Source organism: Mercenaria mercenaria, chromosome 2, assembly GCF_021730395.1.
Source record: "Mercenaria mercenaria strain notata chromosome 2, MADL_Memer_1, whole genome shotgun sequence".
In the NCBI taxonomy this organism is placed as follows: domain Eukaryota; kingdom Metazoa; phylum Mollusca; class Bivalvia; order Venerida; family Veneridae; genus Mercenaria; species Mercenaria mercenaria.
This window is the reverse complement of record NC_069362.1, coordinates 34,532,173-34,560,054: the sequence shown is the minus strand read 5'-3', so window position 1 is coordinate 34,560,054 and position 27,882 is coordinate 34,532,173. Positions and strand designations below refer to the sequence as shown.

The 27,882-nt window shown below is 33.9% G+C and overlaps 2 protein-coding genes across 6 annotated transcripts in view; one reads left to right on the top strand and one right to left on the bottom strand.

Moving 5' to 3' along the window:
* LOC123563690 (decapping and exoribonuclease protein-like) overlaps positions 1–1,916 on the top strand; it is a 32,985-nt gene extending 31,069 nt beyond the window's left edge. For all 3 annotated transcript variants that reach the window (XM_053534825.1, XM_045356642.2, XM_045356641.2), the window contains one exon: positions 13–1,916. In XM_053534825.1, coding sequence (XP_053390800.1) covers positions 13–115 — 103 coding nt within the window. In that variant the 3' untranslated portion in view covers positions 116–1,916. The remainder of the gene's footprint in view (positions 1–12) is intronic.
* On the bottom strand, positions 471–27,382 carry LOC123563688 (dual specificity mitogen-activated protein kinase kinase 4-like). 3 transcript variants are annotated; one of them, XM_045356638.2, is made up of 13 exons: positions 27,128–27,380; positions 25,973–26,092; positions 21,966–22,077; positions 21,590–21,644; positions 15,848–15,961; positions 14,344–14,463; positions 13,689–13,808; positions 12,703–12,754; positions 12,098–12,225; positions 11,275–11,352; positions 10,720–10,865; positions 9,719–9,764; positions 471–7,387 (listed from the first exon to the last, which is right to left on the bottom strand). In XM_045356638.2, exons 1-13 carry the CDS (start codon positions 27,162–27,164, stop codon positions 7,271–7,273), a joined length of 1,245 nt encoding a protein of 414 aa, XP_045212573.1. In that variant the 5' UTR covers positions 27,165–27,380; the 3' UTR covers positions 471–7,270. The 3 variants fall into 3 exon arrangements, with proteins under 3 accessions (XP_045212573.1, XP_045212575.1, XP_045212574.1); XM_045356640.2 differs by lacking the exon at positions 9,719–9,764 and having other exon boundaries at positions 27,128–27,382; XM_045356639.2 differs by lacking the exon at positions 25,973–26,092.
* Between the last annotated feature and the right edge of the window lie 500 nt (positions 27,383–27,882).

The following is a 27,882-nucleotide window of genomic DNA, read 5'->3' as shown; positions in this document are numbered from 1 at the left end:
TTGCTCTTTCAGAACAGTCCATCTGCTGCAGTGGTCTCCAGGTGAACCAGTCTGGTGTAGCAAGCCTCTCAATGACTCAGAATACAACTTCCTGCCAGACTGGTACACAAAATAACAAGTTTCCTCTGAAAAAATAGTACACTGCCAAACCACCTTAAACATAGTCTCAGATCTGAGACAAAGGAAATTTACACTACTCCATACTTCATAGGATTATTGTTGCACCTGTTATAAATAATTCAGTGCTGTAAAGGTAATACTGTTATATAAAACTCTGGCTCATTTCTAGGGATACACTGCAGTTTTTCCTTTCCAAATCAGTCTTTCTTAGTGCTTGCGGAGAATACTTTCTAGATAGATTATGTTAAGATCTGTTACTGTACTGCATTATATATGTGTTCACAATGATCCAAACACTGGTATATATATTTTAACGCTAAGAAATGAAATAAAGTAACAAACACGAGGAATGATTTTTTACAGTTTATTTTGGGTCTTTTTTTTTTTTAAAGGCAATTATCACTGTGACATTTTATAGCTTTCTGTTTTATGATTTATACACAAATGATAACACAATGATTTTATATCCTTTGAACAACACATACAAAATTTTGTCTCGTCCAAGGACTGTACACAAAACTTTATGCAACATCATAATCATTTACACAATAATCCTGCAGACTGAGTAGCAGAATTTAAATATACCTAATATATTTACATTTACTCAGACAAAGCTAAAAATGTATATTCTCTATGTAAATTTGAACAGTAAAGCTGAGTTTTTGTACCTTGAAGTGTTTTCAATTAAGACAAGTTAATTTTAGGCAGTGGCTAGAGAACAGGAACTGGTTCCCTAGACAACAAACTTATTTGGAATCGGTCCTCCACGCGTATAGGCTAGAGGACCAGAATTTTTTCTATACATATTACCTCTGATATATATGGTTGATAATGATAACATTTTGTCAAATTGGTAATATTAATTTACTTAAATGTTACCAATTCAGCAATTCAGTCGTGGGTTTACTTGTTCATTTATGTTTGTTTAACTTTACACTGTTTTGATATCTTATTCTACAGTATCCATTGTCTGCTATTTTGATAAGACATTTACCTCTATGAATAACTTGCAAGTCATCGGTATAGAAGCCATTATATTATACTGAGAACAGAAATACACATTTACGGCTACCAGGTACATGATGAATATTGTTTCAATTATCATTATTATAATAAATAAATAAATCCCAAAATTTTTCCTTTTTTAAGAGCTAAGATGAATATTTACTATCACAATTTCAAAAGGTGTGCTATTAGCTGTGAAATTGTTTTTATTTATCGTGCGCCATGTCTTCGTACATAATGAAATCACACTTGTACTGCACTACAATGGCTGATAACGAATCACTACTAAATTGGTAAAGATACCAGCAAATATGGGATAAACTCGCATAAATGAAAAAGTAAGCCCTCGTTTGACTTGCTGAATCGATAACTTTAATTATCATTATTATCTACATATCGGCAGTAATATGCATAGAAAAATATTCTGGCCCTCTAACCTATACGCTAGAGGACCGATTCCGGTAGAATAAGTTTGGTGTCTAGAGAACCTGTTCCATTATCTAGCCACTACCTTAGTTTTAACAAACATATACCATATTTAATTGATTCTCCTCTTGTATCATCAGCTGGATAGTGATAAAACTGTGAAGTATGATATACTAGTACCTGTATGAGAATATTTGAAAATGTTCCGTCAAAGAAGAGTCCGAAAGAATGAGTTAGAAGACCCACTGATGATGAAATACATATACATAACCTAAATGGTATAAACTATTATATTCTGCTGAGAAATATCACATTATTATGTATGCTTGTATACAATGTACTATTAAAGTGCTCAGTAAAATCTACACATGTGTTTGGATATTGTTTGTAAACATTGAAAAAAAATGGAAGGTCAAAAATCGGGAATATACAGCCATTAGCTGGCCTTGTTGACATCATGATTAAAAATTTACACACAACTTTCTATTCAGTAAACATAAATGAGCCACTGCATGCAAAGGAATACAACTAAGTTGAAATATTTACTTTCCACTTCCTTTATAAAACACAAATAAATTAAAGATAGACACATTCAACAAATATTTTCATATATTATGCCTTACAATATACAATCCTATGAATTTTATTCTTTTCTTTTTTTACTTCTTGTAGGACATCGCAATGATGTCAACTTTCTTATCCGACAGCTTGAAATCATTTGCGAGTTTTTGTCATGCACTGGCTCAAATTGTTTTTACAAAATGATTTATCAAATCAGGTGACTGTATTTTCTCCTTACCAGTACAATGTAAATCAAAATTGAGCCGCACCATGAGAAATCCAACATAGTGCTTTCGCGACCAGCATGCGCATCCGTGCAGTCTGGTCAGATTCCATGCTGTTCGCTTTCAAACCCTATTGCAATTAGGGAATCTGTTAGCGAACAGTATGGATCCTGACCAGACTGCACGGATGCCAAAGCTGGTCTGGATCCATGCTGGTCGCAAATGCACTATGTTGGTTTTCTCATGGTGCGGCTCATACAGTGATAACTACATGATTCAACTGTCTATTTAGTCTTAGATACATCTTCATGTTAACTTATGTCTTCCAACAAGAAAAAAACCTAGTTGTGTAACTGTTTGTCTTGTATTTAGAATATATGTTTAGATAAAAACAGGCCTGTGAAAACTAGTTCACTGTCTGGAACTTTTTTACGACAGAAAATGATTCTGTAGCTCACCTTAACTATATTACATCTACCGTAGTCTATGTAAACAGTATGTAATGACAACCGCAACGCATGTTTGTCTTTTGTTCTGATCAGTAAAATGTTAGATTATTTCTGTTGTGAAAATTAACTCCCTTTGCTCTAGCAAAGTTGTTTATTCATCTTTGGTTGTAAATACAACCATTGTAAATATAACAGGTTCAATATATCCAGGACTCTACAATATACAAAGCTTTATGTAACATACTTGAGTATCAGTATCAACACTACACCTGTTTTCTTGTAAAAAAATCTATAACATCAAGTGTAAAAATTGTCACGAAATTATTGTCATATACATGTATTTTTCCTTGCATGTTAATATCAATTTATCAACACAAAAACAAAGCATAACTTAACAATCAATGTACAATAAAAAGGTATGTAAGCATTCATAGAGCAGAATGTTCAACCTATACACAGCACTTGCCAATATCATCAACAAAGCAAACACTAACTCAACACATGTCATCACCACTTCTCTGTTAGCTACACTCCAACCTATATATCTGAGGTTTATAGTAGTACAATAAACACTCCTGTCAAATTTTTTTTTACAGATTTAATTTTCTGTAACTTAAATCTAAAAACTTCTTGATTATTTCAGAGTGGTGCGCATACTGTCATACCTGAGAAAATGCTCTTTCAATTTTGATACACCTAGAATAAAACCTTTATATATGAGTATATATTTTATATATTAAATTTTATATAGTGTGGAGTAGAACAGACAGACAAATGGCCTGACTCAACCATTCTTAACACTGAAAAATAAAAAAAACAAAGCAGTTTAACACTGGAATGGTCAATGACACACTCAATATTTCCATCCCACTTGCTTACAATTAAAAACAATGTATTAACAATGAGGACAGGCCCGTTCTTTGCTTGGTGAAAAGACCATCTGATAACTGGAGGTTAAAGCTTTACAAAAACTTATAAACTGAGAAAGTTATGACTTATTCACATTATTTAAATTTCAATCCCATTGTGTTCATTTAAACCATATGCAAATAATATATACTGTAATGAAATGTCCGAGGTCACAACTGGAGAAGAGGTTACAAATTTCTTGCCCACTTAGCAAGGAAAGATAACCAGGAAAAGTTTCACTACATGTGCACATATTGAGGTAATAGTGTATGAAAAGTTTTTAGTTTAAAATATCTTTGAAAATGTTGCAAATATATTAATGGTAGGCAAGAAAAGTGATCTAACATGTCTGCCTGAGTAAGACAGTTGTTTTCCCAACGCATCCAAACAAGATGGATAAAAAGCTTTGATTGTACTGGTTTTTCAATCCCATGCTGTCCCTCTGGTTTTGGAAAACCCTGTCTTGCACAGGTAGTTCAATAACATCCTTATAGTCTTATTTCCATAAGGTAACCAAACTTAACTATACTTTTAATCAGAAAATAAAGCATTGTGCTGTGAACTCGGTATTGGTCCTATTAGCCATTTTAACCTCAGAACCTGTACAACAACGTACACAACTGCCTATAAATTTAGAACAATTTGAATGGGTACAGAAACAAATCAATGAACATAATATAAGAATTGTAGTTTCGACTTTAAGAAAACACAGACTGGATGGTCAACATAGACATCATTCTTATTTCATAATGGAGTGAATTTATTTCATATCTAAGTGAGCTTATTTCATACCCAAGTGAACAAAGCTGTGATTAATCAAATACTCTGAATAGTAACTGAGAGTAGTCACACCATGGATTAGTAATAAAGAGTCACACTGTACACTGGTAATACTAAACTGCTGAACACTTACTGAACAGTTCAATAGTCAAAGCTAAAACCGAAAGTCCTATGGCCAACAGTTCTGACAATTTACTTGCAAGCCCTTCAGTAAGCATTTCATAACATGACATCAGACATAAATTTTCTCTTCCCCCCACCACCTTAATTTTTGACTTCAGCTCAACAAAATTTAGTGTTAAACTGTAGACTAGTTAACAGAACTTACTATCAACTGGTAATTTATGAGTCATGTGATAAAGGGCAGTATTTAAGTTATATATATCTCTGCAAACAAACAAGATAGGTAGTTACTAAAAACTACACTTGTTCAGTGAGAAGGAATTATTGAGTGTTTAGCAGAATGTAAGGCGACCAAAATGTCCCTGAATCAACATCTCTACACCCAGCAATCAGTATAGTACAACATACATCTCTAACTAGCTTGTCAACATCAAAATACAGGTGAATATGGTACAATAATTCTAACTCTCTTCATATCCATGGGACTAACATCATATTCTAAGGAACAGTTATATGTAATGGCACATGAAAATTATCATCGAAGCCCTGCGATACCTGTTGCAAATATATTCAGTTGTAAGGTCTTCACTGCCTTAATAGAATTCATGCTGCGTTATATCCTACTATCAAACTAAAACAATTTGCAAATTAACATAAATAGTAATATATACATATCTGTAACAATTAGATCTAGAATTTTACTTTGAAAATGAATGAAGACCCTGTATCATTTTTACATGTGCTCCTGTGAAATTAAAGTTTTACAACTTTGCAAAAACATGATGTTAAAAAACAAAATGGAAACGATACAATCTTCAATACAAAATTATGCCTGTAGTATAATTGCTCCGGCACAATAAGCATAAAGGAATTAAAATCTTATTAATTTTAAAAAAAGTCAGTATAAAAATGTTACAATAATAATTTTTTAACTGATTTCATTCAATTGACAGAGAAAAAGGATAGTTGCAAGTTTTTCCTCCTGCCATTAACTTAGCAAGTACCACCGTGTCCAAACAATAGTCTATTTTTTTTGTTTCTGCCTTTGTACAACTACATGTACCAATGATTTATGATACAGTGTCAGCTAAGCATATCTATATAAACACATTCATTATTTAATATGAGGGGACACTGCTATACATCTAATCATCTGTCAGCAAATAAAATGTAAATATATACTTCGTAAAAAATGAGTTTAATCATATCAAATAATAAACATGTTTATATTAATATGATCAACTTAACACATTATCCTGAATGGTTTGTATTACTGATATTTTAATTTTTATCACTGAATTATTTATAAAAAAAAAAAAAGTCAGAGAAGCAATGTTCCATTGTACATTTTATAAACACAAGAATCTATCGAGCCTCGTCTCCTGACAAAACTATATATGAAATGGTACAACCAGTCAATCACTTCTTATCTTCACATAGTCGGTCTGGTATAAACATTATACAAAAGACCATTCTGTGTGCTATAAGCATTGTAAAATGTTAAATGCAAGAAAATGATACTGTTTCAGACATAAAATGATGCTGCACACTGATTTATTTTTTTTAAAACACTTCTTTACTATTGCAGATCTAGTTGTGATTTGTAATCTGGTAAAATTGTATCTACAGCAACTTGTTTCCATGGTTACTGTATCAGGAAAGTATCCTACTCTGCTACGAGTTACAATGTATCACTGTACATGAGGTATATGGTCTGTTTTGACAGTGGACTGAATATCTTGCAATTTTGTACACAGAGTATTCTCTTTAAGTACACTTTCACCAGAACTGTTAGATAGATCTACTTTTTCTGTAATGGGATTTTTCCTTGATTTTTCTTTAAATATACAAAAATGCATTCCTACAATACATAATCCTATAGAACTCCAAAGTTGGCCGTAAGAATTTATTTAAATTTAAAAAAAGTCTGTCTTAATTTATCGTCAAAAACAGTTTTAAATGGTTTATTGCAGTATTGTCTATTTTTGTAAATTTCTGCAATTTTGGTCACAATTTTGTTTTTAAATTTCATTTTTCCCTGTTGTCACAAAAATTAAGAATTTTTTAGTTACCATAAAATAACAGGTACACTTCATTTATAACATTTTAAAGAAAGAAATGGAATTTTCAAGCAAAGACAACTTACCATGATAATTTTATTTTTGCTTACAGATATGAACACTTCTGAAGATACCACCTAAATTCAGAAAGTTCCTATTACCAGCAAGAGAGACATTTAGAACAATTTGTTCTGGTAACTGGGTCTTGCCAAATAAAGCAGAAATTTGCAAAAAACATAATTACAGATTTTTTGTATCAATCAGTTGAGATATATATTTGATCTGTATCTAGGTAAATATGTAAGTTTGTTTTATGTATCATATAAAGTTGTCCCTGTTTTATATATATTTTTGAATATCAGGTGGCCTCTCCCCATCCCCACTTTTTCCTTTCTGGCGTTACTATATGATGGTCACTATACTGAGTGTTGATTGTAGAAGGTTGTCTGGTCACTATACTGAGTGTTGACAGTAGTGGGTTGTCTGGTCACTATACTGAGTGTTGACTGTAGAAAGTTGTCTGGTCACTATACTGAGTGTTGACTGTAGAAAGTTGTCTGGTCACTATACTGAGTGTTGACTGTAGAAGGTTGTCCCTACTTGTCCACCAATGTTATGAAGACTGCGACAATTCTAGAAGTGAAGAATCCTTCACTTGATCTAAAATGCTATTAAAGTATGTTGCTGTGTCTACTTCAAGTTCTTGGTACCGTTTTATAAACGGATGTTCCTGCAAACAATAAATAAAACAGTGTGTTGTTCCAAAAAACAGTCTTAATAATCATCAAGGACAAATACATTCATAACAAGAGCTGTCGGAGGACAGCAACGCTCGACTATTCAACAGCCTTGTCAATTGAATGAATACAAAAGTTGAAAAAGGGGCATAATTTTGTAAAATGCAAAGTAGAGGTATTGAACCTCTGTACTGCATGTCATATCATGACAGTGAACAAGTGTGTGAAGTTTCAATCCTTTCCAATTTGTGGATACTGAGATACCAGCTTACATACAAAAACTTAACAAAAAACTGCTAAGTCGAAAAAGGGGCATAATTTTGAAAAAAAAGAGAGTAGAGTTATGGGACTTGCTTAGTGCATGTCAGATCATGACAGTGAACAAGTATGTGAAGTTTCAATCCATTCCCATTAGTAAGTACTGAGATACCAGCTTACATACAAAACCTTAACCAAAAATTTCTAAGTCGAAAAAGGGGCATAATTTTGTAAAAAAGCAAAATAGAGTTATAGAACCTGTGCAATGTAGATCAGTTCATCACAGTGAATATGTGTGTGAAGTTTCAATCCATTCCCACAAGTGGTTACTGAGTTACCAGCTTACATACAAAACCTTAACCAAAAATTTCTAAGTCGAAAAAGGGGCATAATTTTGTAAAAAAGCAAAATAGAGTTATGGAACCTGTGCAATGTAAGTCAGTTTGTCACAGTGAATAAGTGTGTGAAGTTTCAATCCATTCCCACAAGTGGTCACTGAGATACCAGCTTACATACAAAACCTTAACCAAAATTGGGACGCGGACGCCAACGCCGACGCCGACGTGGACGCCGACGCATGGGCGAGTGAAATAGCTCACTATTCTATGAATAGTCGAGCTAAAAATCCAATTTCATAAAGTGTTTAAGACTGCTTTACTGGAAATTTATCAATTTTCATTTTGAAGAGAATATTTTAAATTAGTGACATTTCATAAATTTCAAGAAGGTATTTCACAATTAAAGGCTAATTTTATAAAATTTTTCCTGAATTTTCCATGATAAAATCAGCAGTTTTCAAATTCCTTGGCTTCCAGAAAAAAAAATGTTTTCTGACTTTTCTAGGTCTGCTAAAACACTGGGTAACATGCCTCTTTAGTCTTTTTATATTTGTTTTGCCCTTTAAGAAATAGAGGATCTTACATGAGTGTGTTTTCATACTGAATATATTAAACAAGTTGAGTAAAGTAATGAAATGTGAGGTTCTGCTGAGCATTTTATCATTTTTATTCAAAAAGTTTAAGAAATTCCATGCAGAAGGACACAAATTAAAATTCTTCTTTATCACGTTAGTTTTTTCTGCTAAAACATAAAAATTCTTCTTTCTTCACCTATTACAGACCAAGTCAATCCAACCCATATCTTGACAACTTGAAACTGTGTCAACATCAAAATGTTAGTACACTAGTCATATCTATTAAACATTGCACTCCCACAAAGTCAAACATGACATTGTGATAAAAATGATTATAAACTTTTGGAAAATTTCTGAGAATAACCTCACATACAAGTCCCTGAACCTAAATGCATTGCTGGCATTGAAGACAATTCATTAAAGAATTAGTATCAACATAGTTCTGGCCTTGCTATAAGAATTACTACACTTGTTTGTACCTATGTTGCAAAACAGCAAACTTGTTTTCAATTAAGAAAAAATGTTCTGTTTTGCCTGCAATGTTAAACCAATGTTGAAATGTTTGTAATAAGAATAACACAGTTATTGCATCAGTCCTCAACTGGAAGGCTTATTTGTCATACTTGCTGCTATAGGAGCCCAATGTTTTATACTGAAACTTAAAGAACCTGTATATTCCTGAAATAATCTAAAGTCAAATTCCATGAAAAAATTATTGTACTTTGAAAGTTAACAAAGGATCTATCTTTTGTGACTGACTGATGGGGAGATGGCTGGATAAAGGAACAAAATAAAATCTATATGTTCTACATGTTTCTTCTATGATCCATGTTTCATGAAAAAATCTCTTTTACTTATTACGTTATTGTAGAAGCCACTTTTTACCATACTTTTGAGCCATAGCAACCACACTTCCTTCCATAGCAACAAAATAAAAGGATGTACATATATTCTCCATATTTCCATCTATCGATTATCAAGTTTCATTCTTAAAGTTATCACAGGATCCAACTTTGTATGAATGACTGGTGGAAACACTGGGCAAATGATTGGTACCCTCTAGGCCTCCACTGACACAGTCTGGGGATTTACAAACTTTCAGGTTGTGAAACATGTTACAATATTAACTATGCTTCAATAAATTCAAACTTACCAACAATTTGTTGTACTTTGGCCTTTGTCTTTCCTCTTTCGTTAAACTGAAGAAAAAAAGTGGTCACATGACTTGCTGGAAACAAACCTTGGCAACAAGATTTTGACAAAAATGTTTTATTTTCAGGATGAAAACAGCAAAGGAGTTTAATTACTTGGAATAATTCAAACAAAGCTCTGCCACTAAAAAATTTTAAAAACGAAAATATAGAAACAAACAATTACAAAAGGGGCAACAATTCATAGAACTTTTCTCCTCTTATTATGCTGAATGAGATAGTAGATTATGACAACAAATTTCTTAAATCGAAAATTGGGCTTAACTTTGAGAAAAATCAAAACAGCATTATAAGGCCTGTGCATTAATGAGTTATGAAACCTGTGCAGTGCACATCAGATTATCACAGTCAGCAAGTGTGTGAAGGTTTGATCCATTCCAACAAGTGCTTTTTGAATAACCAGCTTACATACAAGAACTTGCAATGATGCATATGAATGGGCAAATGCAATAGCTCTACCTATTGTTCGAATAGGCGAGCTAAAATTTATAACATCCATCAACAAAGAAATATAAATTGGTACTAGCCAAAACTTTGTTAACTTAAAAGGGCTGAACTCAAAACTAAGCCATTCTTTCTTAATTATAATGTTCCTACTACTGCTCTTGGAATTCTTTAAAATAATATATATTATGAATGGTACATGTTTTAAAATATTTGTAAAAAAGGAGGATTTAATGCAAAAACTTTTAAAAAAGTGAGGATATGATAAAATGAATTCAAAAAACCTTGAATTTGAAAGTTGACAACAATGTCATGTTTCTAAGATATGAGACAATGTTGATAAGTAGAAACAATGTATGATACAGCTAGGATGAGACAATGTATGATACAGCTAGGATGAGACAATGTATAATACAGCTAGGATGAGACAATGTTATGATACAGCTAGGAAAAGACAATGTATGATACAGCTAGGATGAGACAAGTAAGCAATACTGACCAAGCACTGAGGAAATTAAGAAATTCTTCTGAGAATCGTCCCTCTGAGGGGTTGAGCTGTGGTGCGGGACCTTGAACAACTTGAGTTAACTGATCAAATACACTATTCCATTTTGGGTATGGGAATCTTCCAGTGGCTAACTCCATCTGTAAAATAATTGAGAGCTAATCATTCAAAGTGGGGTGAAAATAGGAGAATTTCGTATATTCATTTACAATGCCTAATGTTGTGAAAAAAAATTAAAGTGAAAATTTCTGATTTTTTTAAAAAGTCATGTGTAAAATGCTGATTTTCTTTATTATGTCAGTGGTTTCAATTTACATATTTAGATTACAACCACTGTTTATTTTAATAAACAGAGGTATTTTATAAAAAGTCACACGTCACAAAAATCATACACAGATCAGTTTTACAAAATGTAAGCTGGACAGAAAAAAAATGTGGATGGCACTTTTAATATCATCAAAAGTATCAACAAAACTTTCCAATAAAACAGTACCCTTTGTAACTGTATCTCATCTTCTGTTCTTGACATTTTGTGCAAAGAAAACCTACCAGAGTGATTCCTAAACTCCATATATCAGATCGTACATCATATCCTCGACTTGAGTGATGAGGATCTATTCTTTCGGGCTGAAATAGAAAGTTAAGAAAGCATGAAAGGCGGAAAAAATCATTTCTTAAACTTCTATAATGAACTTCAATGTTCTTTTAATTTTATGGCTACTAACTTTAGGTTGCATTTCCGAAACAACTATATTCTACTAAATTTTTCTCACAGTAAAGCAGAAAGGTGTAACATTTTAATTTTGTTGGAAAATTTGAAATTAAGAAACAAGCAAAGTTCTGACTATGTTAAAGGGGAAAGAATGCCTGGCAATAAGTTAATGTTATATGAAAACCATCCCCAAGCCTTTCATACATTGAAAAATTGTACCACTTAAGAAAATGATATGAAATTTAAGAAAATGACTGATCATGGTGGCAGTCATTTTAATGTGTTTAGGACATCATTTACACTATGAATTCTTTATTTAGCAAATAACCTTTTAAACAGATTAACTTCATTATATGTTTCTAGAGTGTAGGATGTAAAACATTGTAATTTCTTTCAATGTAGCTGGAAAAAGTAGAGAAATTATTTCACAGAAACAAGTACAGTTTAAATATTATCTAGAAATTTAATAATTCATTTTATTTTTTGTTGCTATGGAAACATAATGGCTGCCATTTTGATCAAAAATTCAAACGCTCGTATCTTTCTCATTTTAAGCCGATTTTGAAGATTCTTTCACTTCTTTCTAGCAGACGGAATTAACATAAGAACAACATTGCCTTTCTCTTTAAAAATTTAGATAAACAAAATCTGTGAACTTACCGCCATGTATGGCCTGCATCCGGCGTCCCGACTTTTGGCAATTGAGTCAACCAGCTGACCACTGATACCAAAATCACAAAGTTTTATATTTCCTTGCCGGTCCAATAATATATTGGATGGCTTTACATCTGAAACAGGAAGTTACTTTGTGAAAAATCATGTTGAGAATGAAACATATTTCTAGCTATAAATTCTATGTTTTTCACGAAATTATAAAAATTCTTATTGTGACTAATATTTTTAAGCACAGTAAATAAGAAGAAAAAAGGTTCTGTGAAAGTTGTTGTTTTTTCAGTTTGAAGTTGATTACATTAAATGCCTTTAATGACACAAAACATGTGAGCCGTGCCATGTGAAAACCAACATAGTGGCTTTGCGACCAGCATGGATCCAGACCAGCCTGCGCATCCACGCAGTCTGGTCAGGATCCATGCTGTTCGCTTTCAAAGCCTATTGCAATTAAAGAAACTGTTAGTGAACAGCATGGATCCTGACCAGACTGCGCGGATGCGCAGGCTGGTCTGGATCCATGCTGGTCGCAAAGCCACTATGTTGGTTTTCCCATGGCACGGCTCATGTAGAAATTGGTTTGCTTAGTAACATACCTCTATGGATGATTTTTAACTTCTCCTTTAAATAATTTAAAGCTTTCACAGTCTGAAAATAAGAAGTGAAACAATGCATTAATAATAAATTATTTAAGTTCACTAAACATTAAATACATGTGTTATTGCAATCTTTCAGATGAACATATGGAATTCATCATCACCAACAAATGAGAAAAAATTAAGAAGCAGAAAAACAGTTTTGAGAACTGCTTCACAGTTCTTTTTCTACAAGTATCTCACATTATAAACATCGAGCTAAAATGACTTAGAATGATAGTAAAACCTTTTTCAAAACCAACATCTGCACTGCATATTTCTTATTCTTACTTCCCTAACTTATTGTATGTACAAGCCATACTACACTGTATTCTGATTAAATAGATTTCTATTAACCCTTACCCTGCTACATTTCTATAACGGACTTTTCCATCTTTCAATTTGGACAGTACCATTAACTGTTTAAAGGGATGCCTACCTAAAAGATACTGACTGAATAGCGAACAGTGCAGACCATGACCAGACTGCACGGATGTGCAGGCTGATCTTGGTCTGCACTGGTCGCAAAGGCAAAATCACTTGCCCCCAGCAGGCTAAGGGTTAATTTTGCATGTAATCTGAACTTGATCCTTTTAAGTTTTGTGGAATCAATGTTTCTCCTTTTTAACTGTTCAAATAGATCAATTATTTCTTATTTTGATGACAAATATGTTCAGTTTCATGATTTTGCTAACCTGACCTATGTATGCCTGGCTAGAAAAAACACATGAAAATTGCTACAAAATGTCACATTTCCATTTTCTTTTAAAATGCAATTCATTCTTGTGGACGAGGAAAGGTAACAGGAGTTTCATGTTCAGATTTTTTAAGCTCCTCATTAATATTCTGCACACTTATTACACATATACACTAAATGAATGAATAAATATATTTAAATATAATTACAATAAACAATTCAAATAAATACTGCTCAAATATATACTTACAGCTACTGTAATTTTCCCTAATATTTCCTCTGGTATTGAGGATTTTAAATGACCATATGTAAATTTATAAAACTTGTCTAAAGATATGTCCATCAACTCCATACAAATCCAACAATCTCCCTGCAAACACAAGCAAATGTTCATAAATTGCTGAGGTCTAGATTACAGGACAAGCAAATGTTGATAAGCAGCAGAGCTCAGGGTGGCAGACTACCGTTATCATGAGCACTCACCAAAGAGTCAATATAGTCTGTTATATATGTAATAATAACATGTTTCTAAGTATCGCATTTTGTTTGTAAGTAAAAACGTCTTTGAATAAGAAACCAAACGAAAATGTATAATTTATGGACAAAAATTTTACATCAAGGAAAGTTACACAAAATTATGGACTATAGGTTTACCTCCTTGAAGACAGATCCATAAAAAACACTATATATATGGACAATAGATTTAGCTCTTTGAAAAAAGCCCAACACAACTGCACCATATATTGATATTAGGGTTACCCCTTTAAAGATAGCTTAATAAAATAGGGCTTTATTTTGACAATAGCGTTACATTTTCGGTGAGGGCACCATGAATCTAAGGACAATAGATTAATATACAGTAGAAAATTCAATAAAACTACACTACATATGGCTAACAGGTTTACCTCCTTAAAGAGAGCTCCGTAAAATTGCACAATATATGGACAATCGTTGCTTCTCATCACAGCATCTAACTCCATTAACATTTGTCTCTGCTCCTTCTCATTGACCACTGACCGTATCCTCTGCAAGAATTCATAGCCATTTACCAATAAACTGATAAACCAGTTTCAGACTCTCTCATTAATAACAATATGGCCAGACATCAAAAATGATACATATACAGTCTGTAAATACTCTTTATCTTTAAACATTGCCTGAACAAATACAATAATTCTGGAGAACAATCTAAAATATTTTTGTAAATGAATACATGTAATGCTTTTGACTGATACAAAAAATAACATGTATTTTCTTTATTGTTAAATCAATAATATCTATTAATAAGACCACAAAACATATATCTCTTGAAAATCATCCTTCTCACATGGACATTTTAACCTGAAATATCATTTAAATGTACTTTCATATTCATGAAAGTAGTTTGCCACAATATATTGTTTTACAAACAAAAATAAGCAAAGCCATTAGCCAGAAGTCTATTCAAGCACTTCTAGAATTCCTTTTATATTAATTTTCCAGTTTTACAGAAAATAAAAAAGAAATAAAACGACCACTACAAAAGTTTGCCACTATGATCTTTCTTTCCAACTTAAAACTGGCAAAAAAACTAAAAGCAAATACTACGGTCAGGCAATAAAATTCTGCTATCAGAATATCTTTTTGTTGTCATAGCAACTACAGTTTTAAATGTTGCAAAACATAAAAAGACTGCATATTCTCCACACTCTTTCTGGAAAGGTAAATTGACAAAAGAGGGCAGTGATGGCTCTAGTTTGCTCACATGTGTTTTACAGCTGGCTTGAACATTTTTGGAAACTGAGTGTTTGTGAGAAATCACTTTGAAATCAAGGCAGCAGTTTCTATCAGACAGTTCTCTTATTTATTTATTTGGGTTTTTCGGCGCACCAACACAGTATAGGTTATATGGCGCCAAAGTTTCCACTATAGCCGCATATAAGAGAAATATGTCTCACCCCATTCTAGCCACCTTTTCAACATAACTCAATGGAATTTGCTAGAAAGCCACCTCAGCAATATTGATGTAAAATTATTTTATACCATCTGGCAACCATGTTTTAACAAATCAACACAATCTATGGAATCTTTATAAAGACTCTAAGAAATCTAGAACACGTTTATGACAACCAAGGGACTCTTGGCAAACCTTTATTGCTGTCTACAGAGAAGTACAGTGATCCTTCAGACAATAATAATATTCTGATGATCAAGCTCACAGTAACTGTATACATGTTTTACTGCTCTCTGTCTACTATAGTACCACTATTACTATTTACTATTACACAATTCTTAATGTCTCAACAACTTCCAATTACTTGCCCCTCACCTCTGCGTTTAAAACCCCGCAGTAAATATAGAATTACTTCTATGTCCATTTCAGACATTTGTCTGTAAGGCATCACATTATGTGAGTTAATAGAAACTTACTTTTACAGACATTATAGTTTCACTTTGTTCATGTAGCATTTTATTTACGGTCCCATAGTTGCCTCGGCCTATTTCTCCCAGGTCCTTCAAGTCATCTGCTGTAAAGTTGTAGGTCTGGAAACATAGATACACTTATCATAAACAACAAGATAAACTAATGACTAAAACATGATACAATTTATTTATCATAATGAAACTGAGTAATCTTTGTCAGCAGACTAAAAAAGCTTGCAGCAAAAACTAAAGCACATTCTTTGGTTGCACAAGTTTTTTGGGGGACGTGGGTAAGGGGAATGACAAAATATATTCAAGAACAACAAACAAGAGCTGTCGGAGGACAGCAACGCTCGACTATTTAACAGCCTTGTCGCTTGAATGAATAAGAAAGTCGAAAAAGGGGCATAATTTAGTAAAAAAGTAAAATAGGGTTATGGAACCTGCATAGTGCTTATCAGCTCATGACAGTGGACAAGTGTGTGAAGTTTCAATCCATTCCCATTAGTGGGTACTGAGATACCAGCTTACATATAAGAATTTAACCCAAAACTCCTAAGTTTAAAAAGGGGCATACTTTTGTAAATTGCAAAGATGAGTTATTGACCCTTTGCACTGCATGTCATATCATGACAGTGAACAAGTGTGTGAAGTTTCAATCCTTTCCCGTTAGTGGATACTGAGATACCAGCTTACATACAAAACCTTAACCAAAAAATTCTAAGTCAAAAAGGGGCATAATTTTGTAAAAAAGCAAAATAGAGTTATGGAACCTGCTTTGTGTATGTCAGATCATGACAGTGAACAAGTGTGTGAAGTTTCAATCCATTCCAATTAGTGAGTACTGAGATACCAGCTTACATACAAAACCTTAACCAAAAAATTCTAAGTCGAAAAAGGGGCATAATTTTGTAAAAAAGCAAAATAGAGTTATGGAACCTGTGCAATGTAAGACAGTTTATCACAGTGAATAAGTGTGTGAAGTTTCAATCCATTCCCACAAGTGGTTACTGAGATACCAGCTTACATACAAAACCTTAACCAAAAATTTCTAAGTCAAAAAAGGGGCATAATTTTGTAAAAAAGCAAAATAGAGTTATGGAACCTGTGCAATGTAAGTCAGTTTATCACAGTGAATAAGTGTGTGAAGTTTCAATCCATTCCCACAAGTGGTTGCTGAGATACCAGCTTACATACAAAAGCTTAACCAAATCGGGACGCGGACGCGGACGCCGACGCATGGGTGAGTCCAATAGCTCTACTATTCTATGAATAGTCGAGCTAAAAAACAGAAGGACGTAATCTAATTTTTATTGAAAAAAAATAAAATAAATGTCTAAGTATAAAGAGAAAGAGAGTCTTATCAAAAATGACATTAAGAGTTATAAGACTTAGATTTCATACAATTGGAATCAACAATTTATGACCTGTAGTTTCTAAGAAAGTAGTTCTCTGATAATCACAAACAGAATTTTGTTGAAAAAATGGCTTGAAATCACAAAAGACTATGCAAGGAAAGGGGCATAATTTCTTCAAAAATCAAAGTTTTTTTCTTCTTTTTTTTTTCTGATAAACAATAGACATGTTTGTGATAAACAATAAATATAAAATAGACATATTCCTGATACACAAAAGATATTACTGACAGACAATTGAAATGTTCCTCGTAACAACACTGAATTAAAACAAGAGGACCATGATGGTCCTGAATCGCTCACCTCTTCCCACATGATCCAGTTTTGAGTATGATGTCGTTTTTTCTATTATTTGACATAGTGACCTAGTTTTTGAGCTCATGTGACCCAGTTTTGAACTTGACCTAGATATTATCAAGATGAACATTCTGACCAATTTTCATGAAGATCCATTGAAAAATATGGTCTCTAGAGAGGTCACAAGGTTTTTCTATTATTTGAGCTATTGACCTAGTTTTTTAAGTCATGTGACCCAGTTTCAAACTTGACCTAGATATCATCAAGGTGAACATTCTGACCAATTTTCATGAAGATCCATTTAAGGGTATGGCCTCTAGAGAGGTCACAAGGTTTTTCTATTTCAAGACCTACTGACCTAGTTTTTGATCGCAGTTGACCCAGTTTCAAACTTGACTTAGATATCATCAAGATAAACATTCAGACCAACTTTCATACAGATCCCATGAAAAATATGGCCTCTAGAGAGGTCACAACGTTTTTTCATTATTTGACCTACTGACCTACTTTTTGATGGCACGTGACCCACTTACGAACTTGACCTAGATATCATTAAGATGAACATTCTGACTAATTTTTATGGAGATCCATTCACAAGTATGGCCTCTAGAGAGTTCACAAGGTTTTTCTATTTTTAGACCTACTGACCTAGTTTTTGACCGCACATGACCCTGTTTCGAACTTGACCTAGATATCATCAAGATGAACATTCAGACCAACTTTCATGAAGATCCATTGAAAAATATGGCGTTTAGAGAGGTCACAAGGTTTTTCTATTATTTGACCTACTGACCTCGTTTTTGATGGCACATGACCCACTTTCGAACTTGACCTAGATATCATCAAGATGAACATTCAGACCAACTTTCATACAGATCCTATGGAAAATATGGCCTCTACAGAGGTCACAAGGTTTTTCTATTATTTGACCTACTGACCTAGTTTTTGACGGCACGTGACCCACTTTCGAACTTGACCTAGATATCATCAAGGTGAACATTCTGACCAATTTTCATGAAGATTTCATGAAATATATGGCCTCTAGAGAGGTCACAAGGTTTTTCTATTTTTAGACCTACTGACCTAGTTTTTCACCGCACATGACCCAGTTTCGAACTTGACCTAGATATCATCAAGGTGAACGTTCTGACCAATTTTCATGAAGATCTTGTGAAATATATGGCCTCTAGAAAGGTCACAAGGTTTTTCTATTTTTAGACCTACTGACCTAGTTTTTGATCGCACGTGACCCAGTTTCGAACTTGACCTAGATATCATCAAGGTGAACATTCTGACCAATTTTCATGAAGATCTTGTAAAATATATGGCCTCTAGAGAGGTCACAAGGTTTTTCTATTTTTAGACCTACTGGCCTAGTTTTTGATGGCACATGACCCAGTTTCGAACTTGATCTAGATATCATCAAGATGAACATTCTGACCAATTTTCATGAAGATTTTGTGAAATATATGGCCTCTAGAGAGGTCACAAGGTTTTTCTATTTTTAGACCTACTGACCTAGTTTTTGATGCCACGTGACCCAGTTTCGAACTTGACCTAGATGTCATCAAGGTGAACATTCTGACCAATTTTCATGAAGATCCATTGAAAATTATGGCCTCTAGAGAGGTCACAAGGTTTTTCTATTTTTAGACCTACTAACCTAGTTTTTGACGGCATGTGACCCAGTTTCGAACTTGACCTAGAATTTACCAAGATGAACATTCTGACCCATTTTCATAAAGATCCCATGAAAAATGTGACCTCTAGAGATGTCACAAGGAAAAGTTTACGCACGCACGGACGACGGACACCGCGCAATCACAAAAGCTCACCTTGTCACTATGTGACAGGTGAGCTAAAAAAATTGTTTATTAAATCACTGATCATAAAAAATATTCTTAACAACACACATTCTAAAATTACGATAAACCATAACAGGATGGTGATCTCAAATATCAAAGCTGATAGTCATAAAACAGTAATTCGGTCAAAAATATGCTTCAGTGGTGTAGTCGCAAAATGTCCCTGATAAATAGATCCAATTTTTCCATTATTACGCATCTAGGTGTAAACAAGGGACCAAATGGGCGTTATTTAACTTGTGGAATGTATTTCACATTAGTTAACATACTTTTCATGCTTATATTTGCAGGTTTTCTAGTTGGTTACTTGAAAACGAAAGTAGGTTGTTTATTCTGTGGACTACTTTCTGAAATGCGGCAATGAGGGTACCTAACTTCAGTTGACTTGCATTTCACTGCATAGTATTTAACACCCCTTTTCCTTTTTATATTCCTGAAGCAAATATTTGGATGTCTTGTGACATATGTCTCTGACATAGTGAAAATCTAGAAACAATCAAAATGGATCTGAATTGGCTGAATTTTATAAAAAAACAAGAGCTGTCTCAGTAGGATGACACATGCCCCCGATGGCACTTTGAATGAATAGTTATGGCCGATGTTAGAGTTTAGGACCTTTGACCTACGGAGCTGGGTCTTACGCACGACACAGCGTCTTACTGTGTCACACATTCATGCATAGTTATTTTAAAATCCATGCATGAATGACAAAGATATGGACCGGACATGCCCATCAATGCACTATCATGTAAAATGATCTTTAACGTCTAAGTGTGACCTTGACCTTTGAGCTACGGACCTGGGTCTTGCGCACTGCACGTCGTCTTACTGTGGTACACATTCATGCCAAGTTATTTGAAAATCCATCCATCGATGACAAAGATATGGACCGGACACGCCCATCAATGCACTATCCTTTAACGTCTAAGTGTGACCTTGACCTTTGAGCTACAGACCTGGGTCTTGCGCACTGCACGTCGTCTTACTGTGGTACACATTCATGCCAAGTTATTTGAAAATCCATCCATCGATGACAAAGATATGGACCGGACACGCCCATCAATGCACTATCCTTTAACGTCTAAGTGTGACCTTGACCTTTGAGCTACGGACCTGGGTCTTGCGCACTGCACGTCGTCTTACTGTGGTACACATTCATGCCAAGTTATTTGAAAATCCATCCATCGATGACAAAGATATGGACCGGACACGCCCATCAATGCACTATCCTTTAACGTCTAAGTGTGACCTTGACCTTTGAGCTACGGACCTGGGTCTTGCGCACTGCACGTCGTCTTACTGTGGTACACATTCATGCCAAGTTATTTGAAAATCCATCCATCGATGACAAAGATATGGACCGGACACGAAAATTGCGGACAGACCGACAGACTGACAGACTGACAGACCAACAGACCGACAGACGGTTCAAAAACTATATGCCTCCCTTCGGGGGCATAAAAAACAGTGAAGAATTTCTTTTATTGCTATATAACCTAAAAGTACCATGGAACATCTGACGTTTCATTCAGATGAAATGAGTAATAACTGAGATCTGAGTTTGCTGAGAATTGTCAACAAAGTGTCTGTACATGACACCTACTAGTACGCCAGACAAATTACAATAGCTCTAACAACTTTCATCACAGAGAGTTAAAAAGGGGCTAATTTCATCAAAATGCTGATGAGAGTTACGTTACATATTATGTCATTTAGTTGTTTTTGCCATGGGAGAAGCCTGTAAAAGTCCACGAACAACGAATGTGACGTAGACTAAAGTCGTTCATGTACTGTATTTGCAAATAGGAAAGTAATCTTTCCGCACAAACAGCAGTAAACACAAGAAACTACGATAGGAATACTTGTCAACCCTAGTTCACAACTGTTTATGGACAAAGAACTTCCCTCAGCACATCAGCCCTCTCCATACACTAGACATATCCCTCCTCAACCATATGCACAAAGTTTTTGTTTCAGATAATTCACTTGGCTATTGGAAACAATTATTATCTTTAAGCAACTTTTAAACATAAATGTCTGCAAATCAGCATTACACTAACCTCATATTTGTCTTCACAACCACAAATAAACAAAACTAGTTGAACATGGTGGTGCCAGGTTGTCAGAATCTGTAATTACAAGCATTCTCTGAAACATTAAACACCTCTTACCTTATCTTTCACCTGCAACTTGCCAGATGACTCTAACCCACGTAATCGCTTCTCTCTGAAATGGAAGTTGATTTGTCTCTTATTTATATACCATGAACAGTGTTATTTTGTTTCTTCAAATCTTTAGCAAATATGACAGCTTTTACTTTACACAGTTTTCAAAAGTATTAACTGTTTTGCATAAGCAAGAGTAACAGAGTTACAGTCATGTCATAGTTGATCATACTGGCAACTTTCCACATTAATAGTTGAAAAAAATACCCTGGGTCACCTCAAGCCTCAATCAGAAGGCACACCAGTAGAACCACTGGCATTATGCAACCCAGGCGGCTGATAAAGTACAATTAGAAGATCAAGTATACAGAAATAAGCTTACATCTGTGTCATATATCCAAGCTTCTTGAGTGTTGGAGCTGAACCCCCATTTTGATTGTCTAATTGCGATTTGAAATTCAACTGTAGGCGAGATCTTATCCCCAGTGAATCATCTGAAAATATATCAATACAGGTTAGGAACTAAATGGCTTCATGATATATTACACTGTCAACTTGATAATGCATTTATGATAAATACTAGTTGGCAAAATTATGTACGATTATGAAGACTAATTTAACAGAAAACTTAAAAGCTTTAATCACTGCCAAAGCAAACCTGGAAAATTTACTTTTACTTGCCTATGAAGCAACAATAGCAATAATTCAAACAACAGGAGACAGATATCACTCGGACAAAGGCATACACATTTACATTCAAATAAAACAATAGTGATGTCAGCATTGAATGGCATATATGTCCCCTAAAAATTCTTGACAGATAATATAAAAGTCCAAAAAAAGGGCTCATAAAAAGGTATGACAATATGTCAGTGTGCGTTAATGGTGTATACAAGTTTCATTTGAGCTTTATGAAAACTGTAGGAGTTGAATATACAATGTAACAAGAGCTGTCTGTAAGACAGCCAATGCTCAACTATTAAAATTGTTGTCCCAGAAGCAGGAATATCATCCTAAATGTTAAAATATCTATAGAGTTTCAATCCACTATCTGCATTAGTTTTGGAGTAACTTACATTCAAAACTTTGTTTTTTTTAGTTCAAAAGAGGACATAATTTTGCAAAATACATGTCAAAGTTATGGGGACTTGACGTTATGACCTAGTTCTATAAACTTGAAGAAACGTGTAAAGTTTCAATTCAATATTTGCTTTAGTTCTTTAGATAGTAACTTGTATGCAAAACTTTACCCAGGATTTTCTTAGTCCGAAGGGGGGTAAAATTTGGCCAAAATACATGTCAGAGATATGGGACTTGACCCATTGAGGTTGGTAATTGACCTAGAAAAAGAAACAATAAGTTTCAAAGCTATATACCTTTAAATGATAACTGTATCTACTTGCATGCAAAACTTTTACCAAGGTGTGACACCTATGCCATTCTTTGAATAGTCAAGCTAAAAACGTAGTTGAAATGTCCAAGAAAAGAAGAAATAAGCGGACATGCAAGTCCTAACAAAATGTGCATGTCCACTTCATGTTGATGATGTATACCAAGATTGAAATTGTTATATTGCTAAGTCTTAAAAGAGACATAGCTTAAAAAATCTAAAAAATCTGACATACAACTACCAGCAATATGCACATGTCCACTTGATGGTAACACTCTATGCCAAATTTAAATTTAAACTGGATGGAAACTGCAGGAGTTGAATAAACAAGAAAGTGTGACACACAGACAGAATGACAGACAGTTCAATCACTATTATGCCTCCCGGGCCTTTAAACTGGGGGCATGAAAATGAGACACATGATTTTCTCTAATCTTGTAGACATATTCTGAAAAATAATATGCAGGCAAGATTAAATGTAACTCAAAGTGATTCTTCCTTAGTTTATTTAGTGTAATACTTAAAATGTTTCAAACACACAACTTGAAGAAACAAGCACAAAACATTCAACAACAATTTGGTTAAAGCAATTACAAGGTCTAATAATATATATTCTAGACGATACAGACACATCATTCCAGCCACCAGTTTCAACTGACAGAGTTTATCCTATTAATAGTTAAAACTCATGTAAACTATTCCCATTAAAATTGAATGTGCTTACGAATGTATTTATGATACTCATTCTACCTGTAATACTCAATGATACCTTATAGTAGTCGCAACTTGACACAATGGTTGACCTTAGGCTGATTATTCATATCGATTATTTTATTGTAGAAATCAAGGGTGCTTAGGGTAGCCGTGTATATTTATATGGAATAAGTTTGTATACAGTGCAGTTTCAAAATATATTTATTTAGATTTTATCAGTTAAAACTTTCCAGTACACTAATTTATATTTACGCAAATTTTTATTTCCTTTTTCCCGTGCAGCTCGTGTTTTACGTACACTCCTTTTCAATAATAGGTTGTGCCTTATCATGTATTAAAATGCAAAGGTCAACCATCGGGGTCAAGTTGCGTCCACTATACTGTACATATTTTTACAAATATCCCAAGCAACAGGAATGTATGTCCCAGACTGTTATATTACCTTATAAGATGCACAGTATTCTGTAATTAACACCCCAACACAAACCCCAACATCTCTAACCACCTACCGCAATAACTGTGCAGACCTGTACTACCACAAAGCATCTTAAATCAAAGCTGTGAAAGATGTTGATGGCAATAAACCAAAATATGCTATAATATGTATTATACATATTTAAGAAGTAGCAGTACAATGTCGTGTCAAAGATTTCTGATATCTGGGCTATTAAAATGAACTGCCTGAACATTTATCATATACATCTGTTTCTATAAACAGAAATAACATCTTTAACTACATAGATTAACTAACAAGAGCTGTAAGCATGCTTGACTATTAGACAATTCTTATATTGAACAAGGGCCATAAATTTACTTTGTGAAACCGAGTTCAATTTCAAGCAAAATTCTCCAACTTGGGTGGAATGCCTTCAGATTTATATTAAATGCTTCAAATGTGATTCTTAAGTTAGTTATTTAAAAAATAAATGGACTCGGGTATTCTAAGCAGTATATATAAATTCATAAAAACATTTGTGAAGAAAAGCTTTCTAAAGTGTAAGTCACACAAGAAAAATTAATCTTTAGAACATACTCATCATATAAACTTGAATAAAATGCTGTTTATGCTTATTAAAGATCATAATGATTTCTGAAGATTTACAGACATTTGCACTGTTTTAAAACTTTTCATGTTCATCTGGAGGTATGCCCCTTTAAACAAAGTTTAAGGTGGAGTATAATACTTCATGACATTTTAGTCGCTATATAACATCTTCTAAGGAATGTTAATTTAAAATTGTATACATGGTAATTTACTTTTCATATATAATTAAAAAAAATATAAAAACATGTTACTGGGTCCTTACAATGTTTCTGAAGCAAGCTGCACACCAATGAATGAATTCATCAATTGGATACACTCATAAAACATGTTAAAATTTACAACAGTTGCTAAACCAAAGTCTGCTGAAACAAGCCTATTATCTGTAACCAGTGCATGCTAACACGAGGAATGGTTCAAATAGGAATGGTTGAATCTAAGAACTGGGCTTATAGTAGTTACTTAATATCAGAAGTTGGTTCCAGTTCTTTACTCTGGGTTCCAGTTAAATGCTATATGTGATAATTGGGTTACAAATAACAGGTTTGTGCAAGGGGTTAAAAGCTTTCTAATAATTAGTGTATAATAAATGACATGCATAAATATGTGCAATCAATATATTAGACAAATACTATTAAAACATTTAATTCTGTATGTCAAATATGGGATAAAGAAAGAAATATATGAAGAATGAAGACTGCTGTGATTTACAGGGCTTGGCATTAACAGTTCCCCTATTGCCCGGGTCAGGTAATATCTCACATAGACAAGTGTGAACTATTAAGTCAGTCATTTCATATTTGTCAGTAAATCTTTGTAACTTCTGCCTAATTGTCTTAAAAATGGAAAATATTATTTCATTTTCACAAGTGAACAATTGATATCACCTATATTAAAATATCTTTTTTTTCATTTTAAACTGACTGTTATAAGTATCACATTTCGTCCACAAAAAAAATGGTTCGTGGAAGTAAATCATAATGTTAATTTGACTTAAAGATATTACAATAGCCAAAAATGTTAAGGTCAAGCCCTAGTTAACTAAAATCTATTTTAAAAGCTTTTCAGAGTCTGCAATCTATCGAATTCCAAATTATAAATAAACTTTTAAATACAGTATATGTTTAAGAACCTATTAACTTTCAATACCCATGTTTGACTTGACAGCTAAGACAATCACAGTGTAAGAAGCTTGAAAACAGTTGGAGTCCACCTTGACTTCTACCTTTCCAACAATTATTACCTGAAAAGCCTAGATGTCTAATATTTGGAGCACTTTGAACATGCTTCACAACTGAGGCACCTGGGGAAAACGGTTGCCTCGGTTTTCTTGTATATAATGTAACATCTTCTTTTCCTAGTCCTACGTGTTAAATTGTAAACAAAGATTTCATAAAGCGTCTGCTATGACACTTTCATAGAATATACAACATGTTTATATTTGCTTAAAATAACTTTTTGCCAGTGCTAATTTCTAAACAGAAAATATTACAGCACTGTTACGGCTATATTACAATTTATAAGATTGACATTCTACTAAAAATGAAATCATATAAAGTAGATTTTGAAAAGGCATGTAACTCATATTAGTGCAGGTCAAAATAAACTCTAACCTAACTTTCTGAACACATTTTGGTTCCCAACTCATTTACAGTTAAAAGAATGATATAGTAAACTTCAAGAATCATATAAGATACCACATTGTTCCAAATGTTTTTACATTTCATAAATTAACATGCACAAGTTCCAAACTTTCCTGTTCGTTAATATCAAGTGAATGACAACTACACGAAATAAACATCAAAAGAACACGTGAACTAACAATTGTATGTAGACATATTACCATCTGCCTTATGACCTCTTCATTATAAATGCTTTTCATAGCAGGACCATAGCAAACTAATGAAACTGAAAATATTCTCGCATATGTCCTTCCATAATGCTTTCTATTTTTAAATCGGACAAATTCTGAGGACTTCAGATCAATCTAAACTAGCAATGGGATATGTTCTGCATAGTAAAAAGTGAGTTGCTTTTTTTTATTTGGATGAGGTATGGCCTATTGGCCAATTTGTTTGGACAAGAAAATGTTTCAATTAATAATGACCTTCAATTAATGCAGTAGGTTCTTTATCACATGTTGTATTATCAATGAGGGCAGCTGATGACATAAGCAAAGAATTGTCCTCTGTCATCGACTTCCTTGTGGCTTGTTTGTCTTTGTTTACATGCCAATCAGTTTTCTGTCATTCAATTATATTGCGTAAATAGCGTTGTTCGCTAAGTAATTATTTCCTTTATAAGTGATATATACAGCGATCATTGATAGTATATGACATGACTCATAGAATCCAAAAATAGTGCGACAGAAAGATTTCCGTAAACACGGAGTACCCACCTTGCCCATCGCCAGGCGGTTTTTGAGAATCCGCCATCTTGAATTATCAACGATTCTTAATCTGCGTTAATTCGTTCATCTGTAGTGATTTATATTTCGGGATCTTGTCCTAGATGCAGTAGAAATCTTGGACTGTCCGTTCGCTATCTGTCTCTACCGTTAGTACAAATGACTCGGCTCAGGAGATCATTTCTTCTTGATGACTCATCAATGAAACCTACTCGGGAAAATCCCTTTGACGTCATTAACTTTGTGTTGGTCACGAGACCAAACCGAATTCAGCCGAGCAAAGTTCGGCACATTCCGGTCGTATTTTTTCAGGCCAATAAAAAATTGATTTGCTTCTGCATCAAATGCATACAGAGATAACGTAAATGGTTGGCAGGGGCGTAAGGACGATTTGAGCATTGGGGCGACGGAGTGGGTGGGTTTGTGAGGTGGGGTCCCCCTCCTATGAACGGGGTCCGGGGTGGCCCCGGGAAAATTTTGCATATAGCTAGAGTAAATGGTGCAATCTGGCGATTTCTTGGACTGCTCAGTATCTATTGAACATACTCGGTTTTTTTCGAGTTTTCAACCCTATTTACAGTTTATTATGTTTAAACACTGTAATGGCAGTACGACGTTAGATAGGACAATGTCTTGCGTTCCTCACTTTGCCATACGCAGTTCTTAATAAAATCTGTAAATAGATCCTTTGGAAGCAAAGAATGCAACCAAGAATAATAGCAGACTCGGTTTCATTGAGTCTGTCC

Bases quoted from the DNA above. Each gene is read 5' to 3' on its own strand.
- LOC123563688 (XM_045356638.2), bottom strand. From the start codon at position 27,164: ATGGCGGATTCTCAAAAACCGCCTGGCGATGGGCAAG. The intron at 12,755-13,688 runs GTAAGTATATAT...TCTTATTTTCAG, and splicing joins TAGGGAAAATTACAGTAGCT to ACTGTGAAAGCTTTAAATTA. The intron at 9,765-10,719 runs GTCAGTATTGCT...TTTTTTCTTCAG, and splicing joins CTTAATTTCCTCAGTGCTTG to TTTAACGAAAGAGGAAAGAC.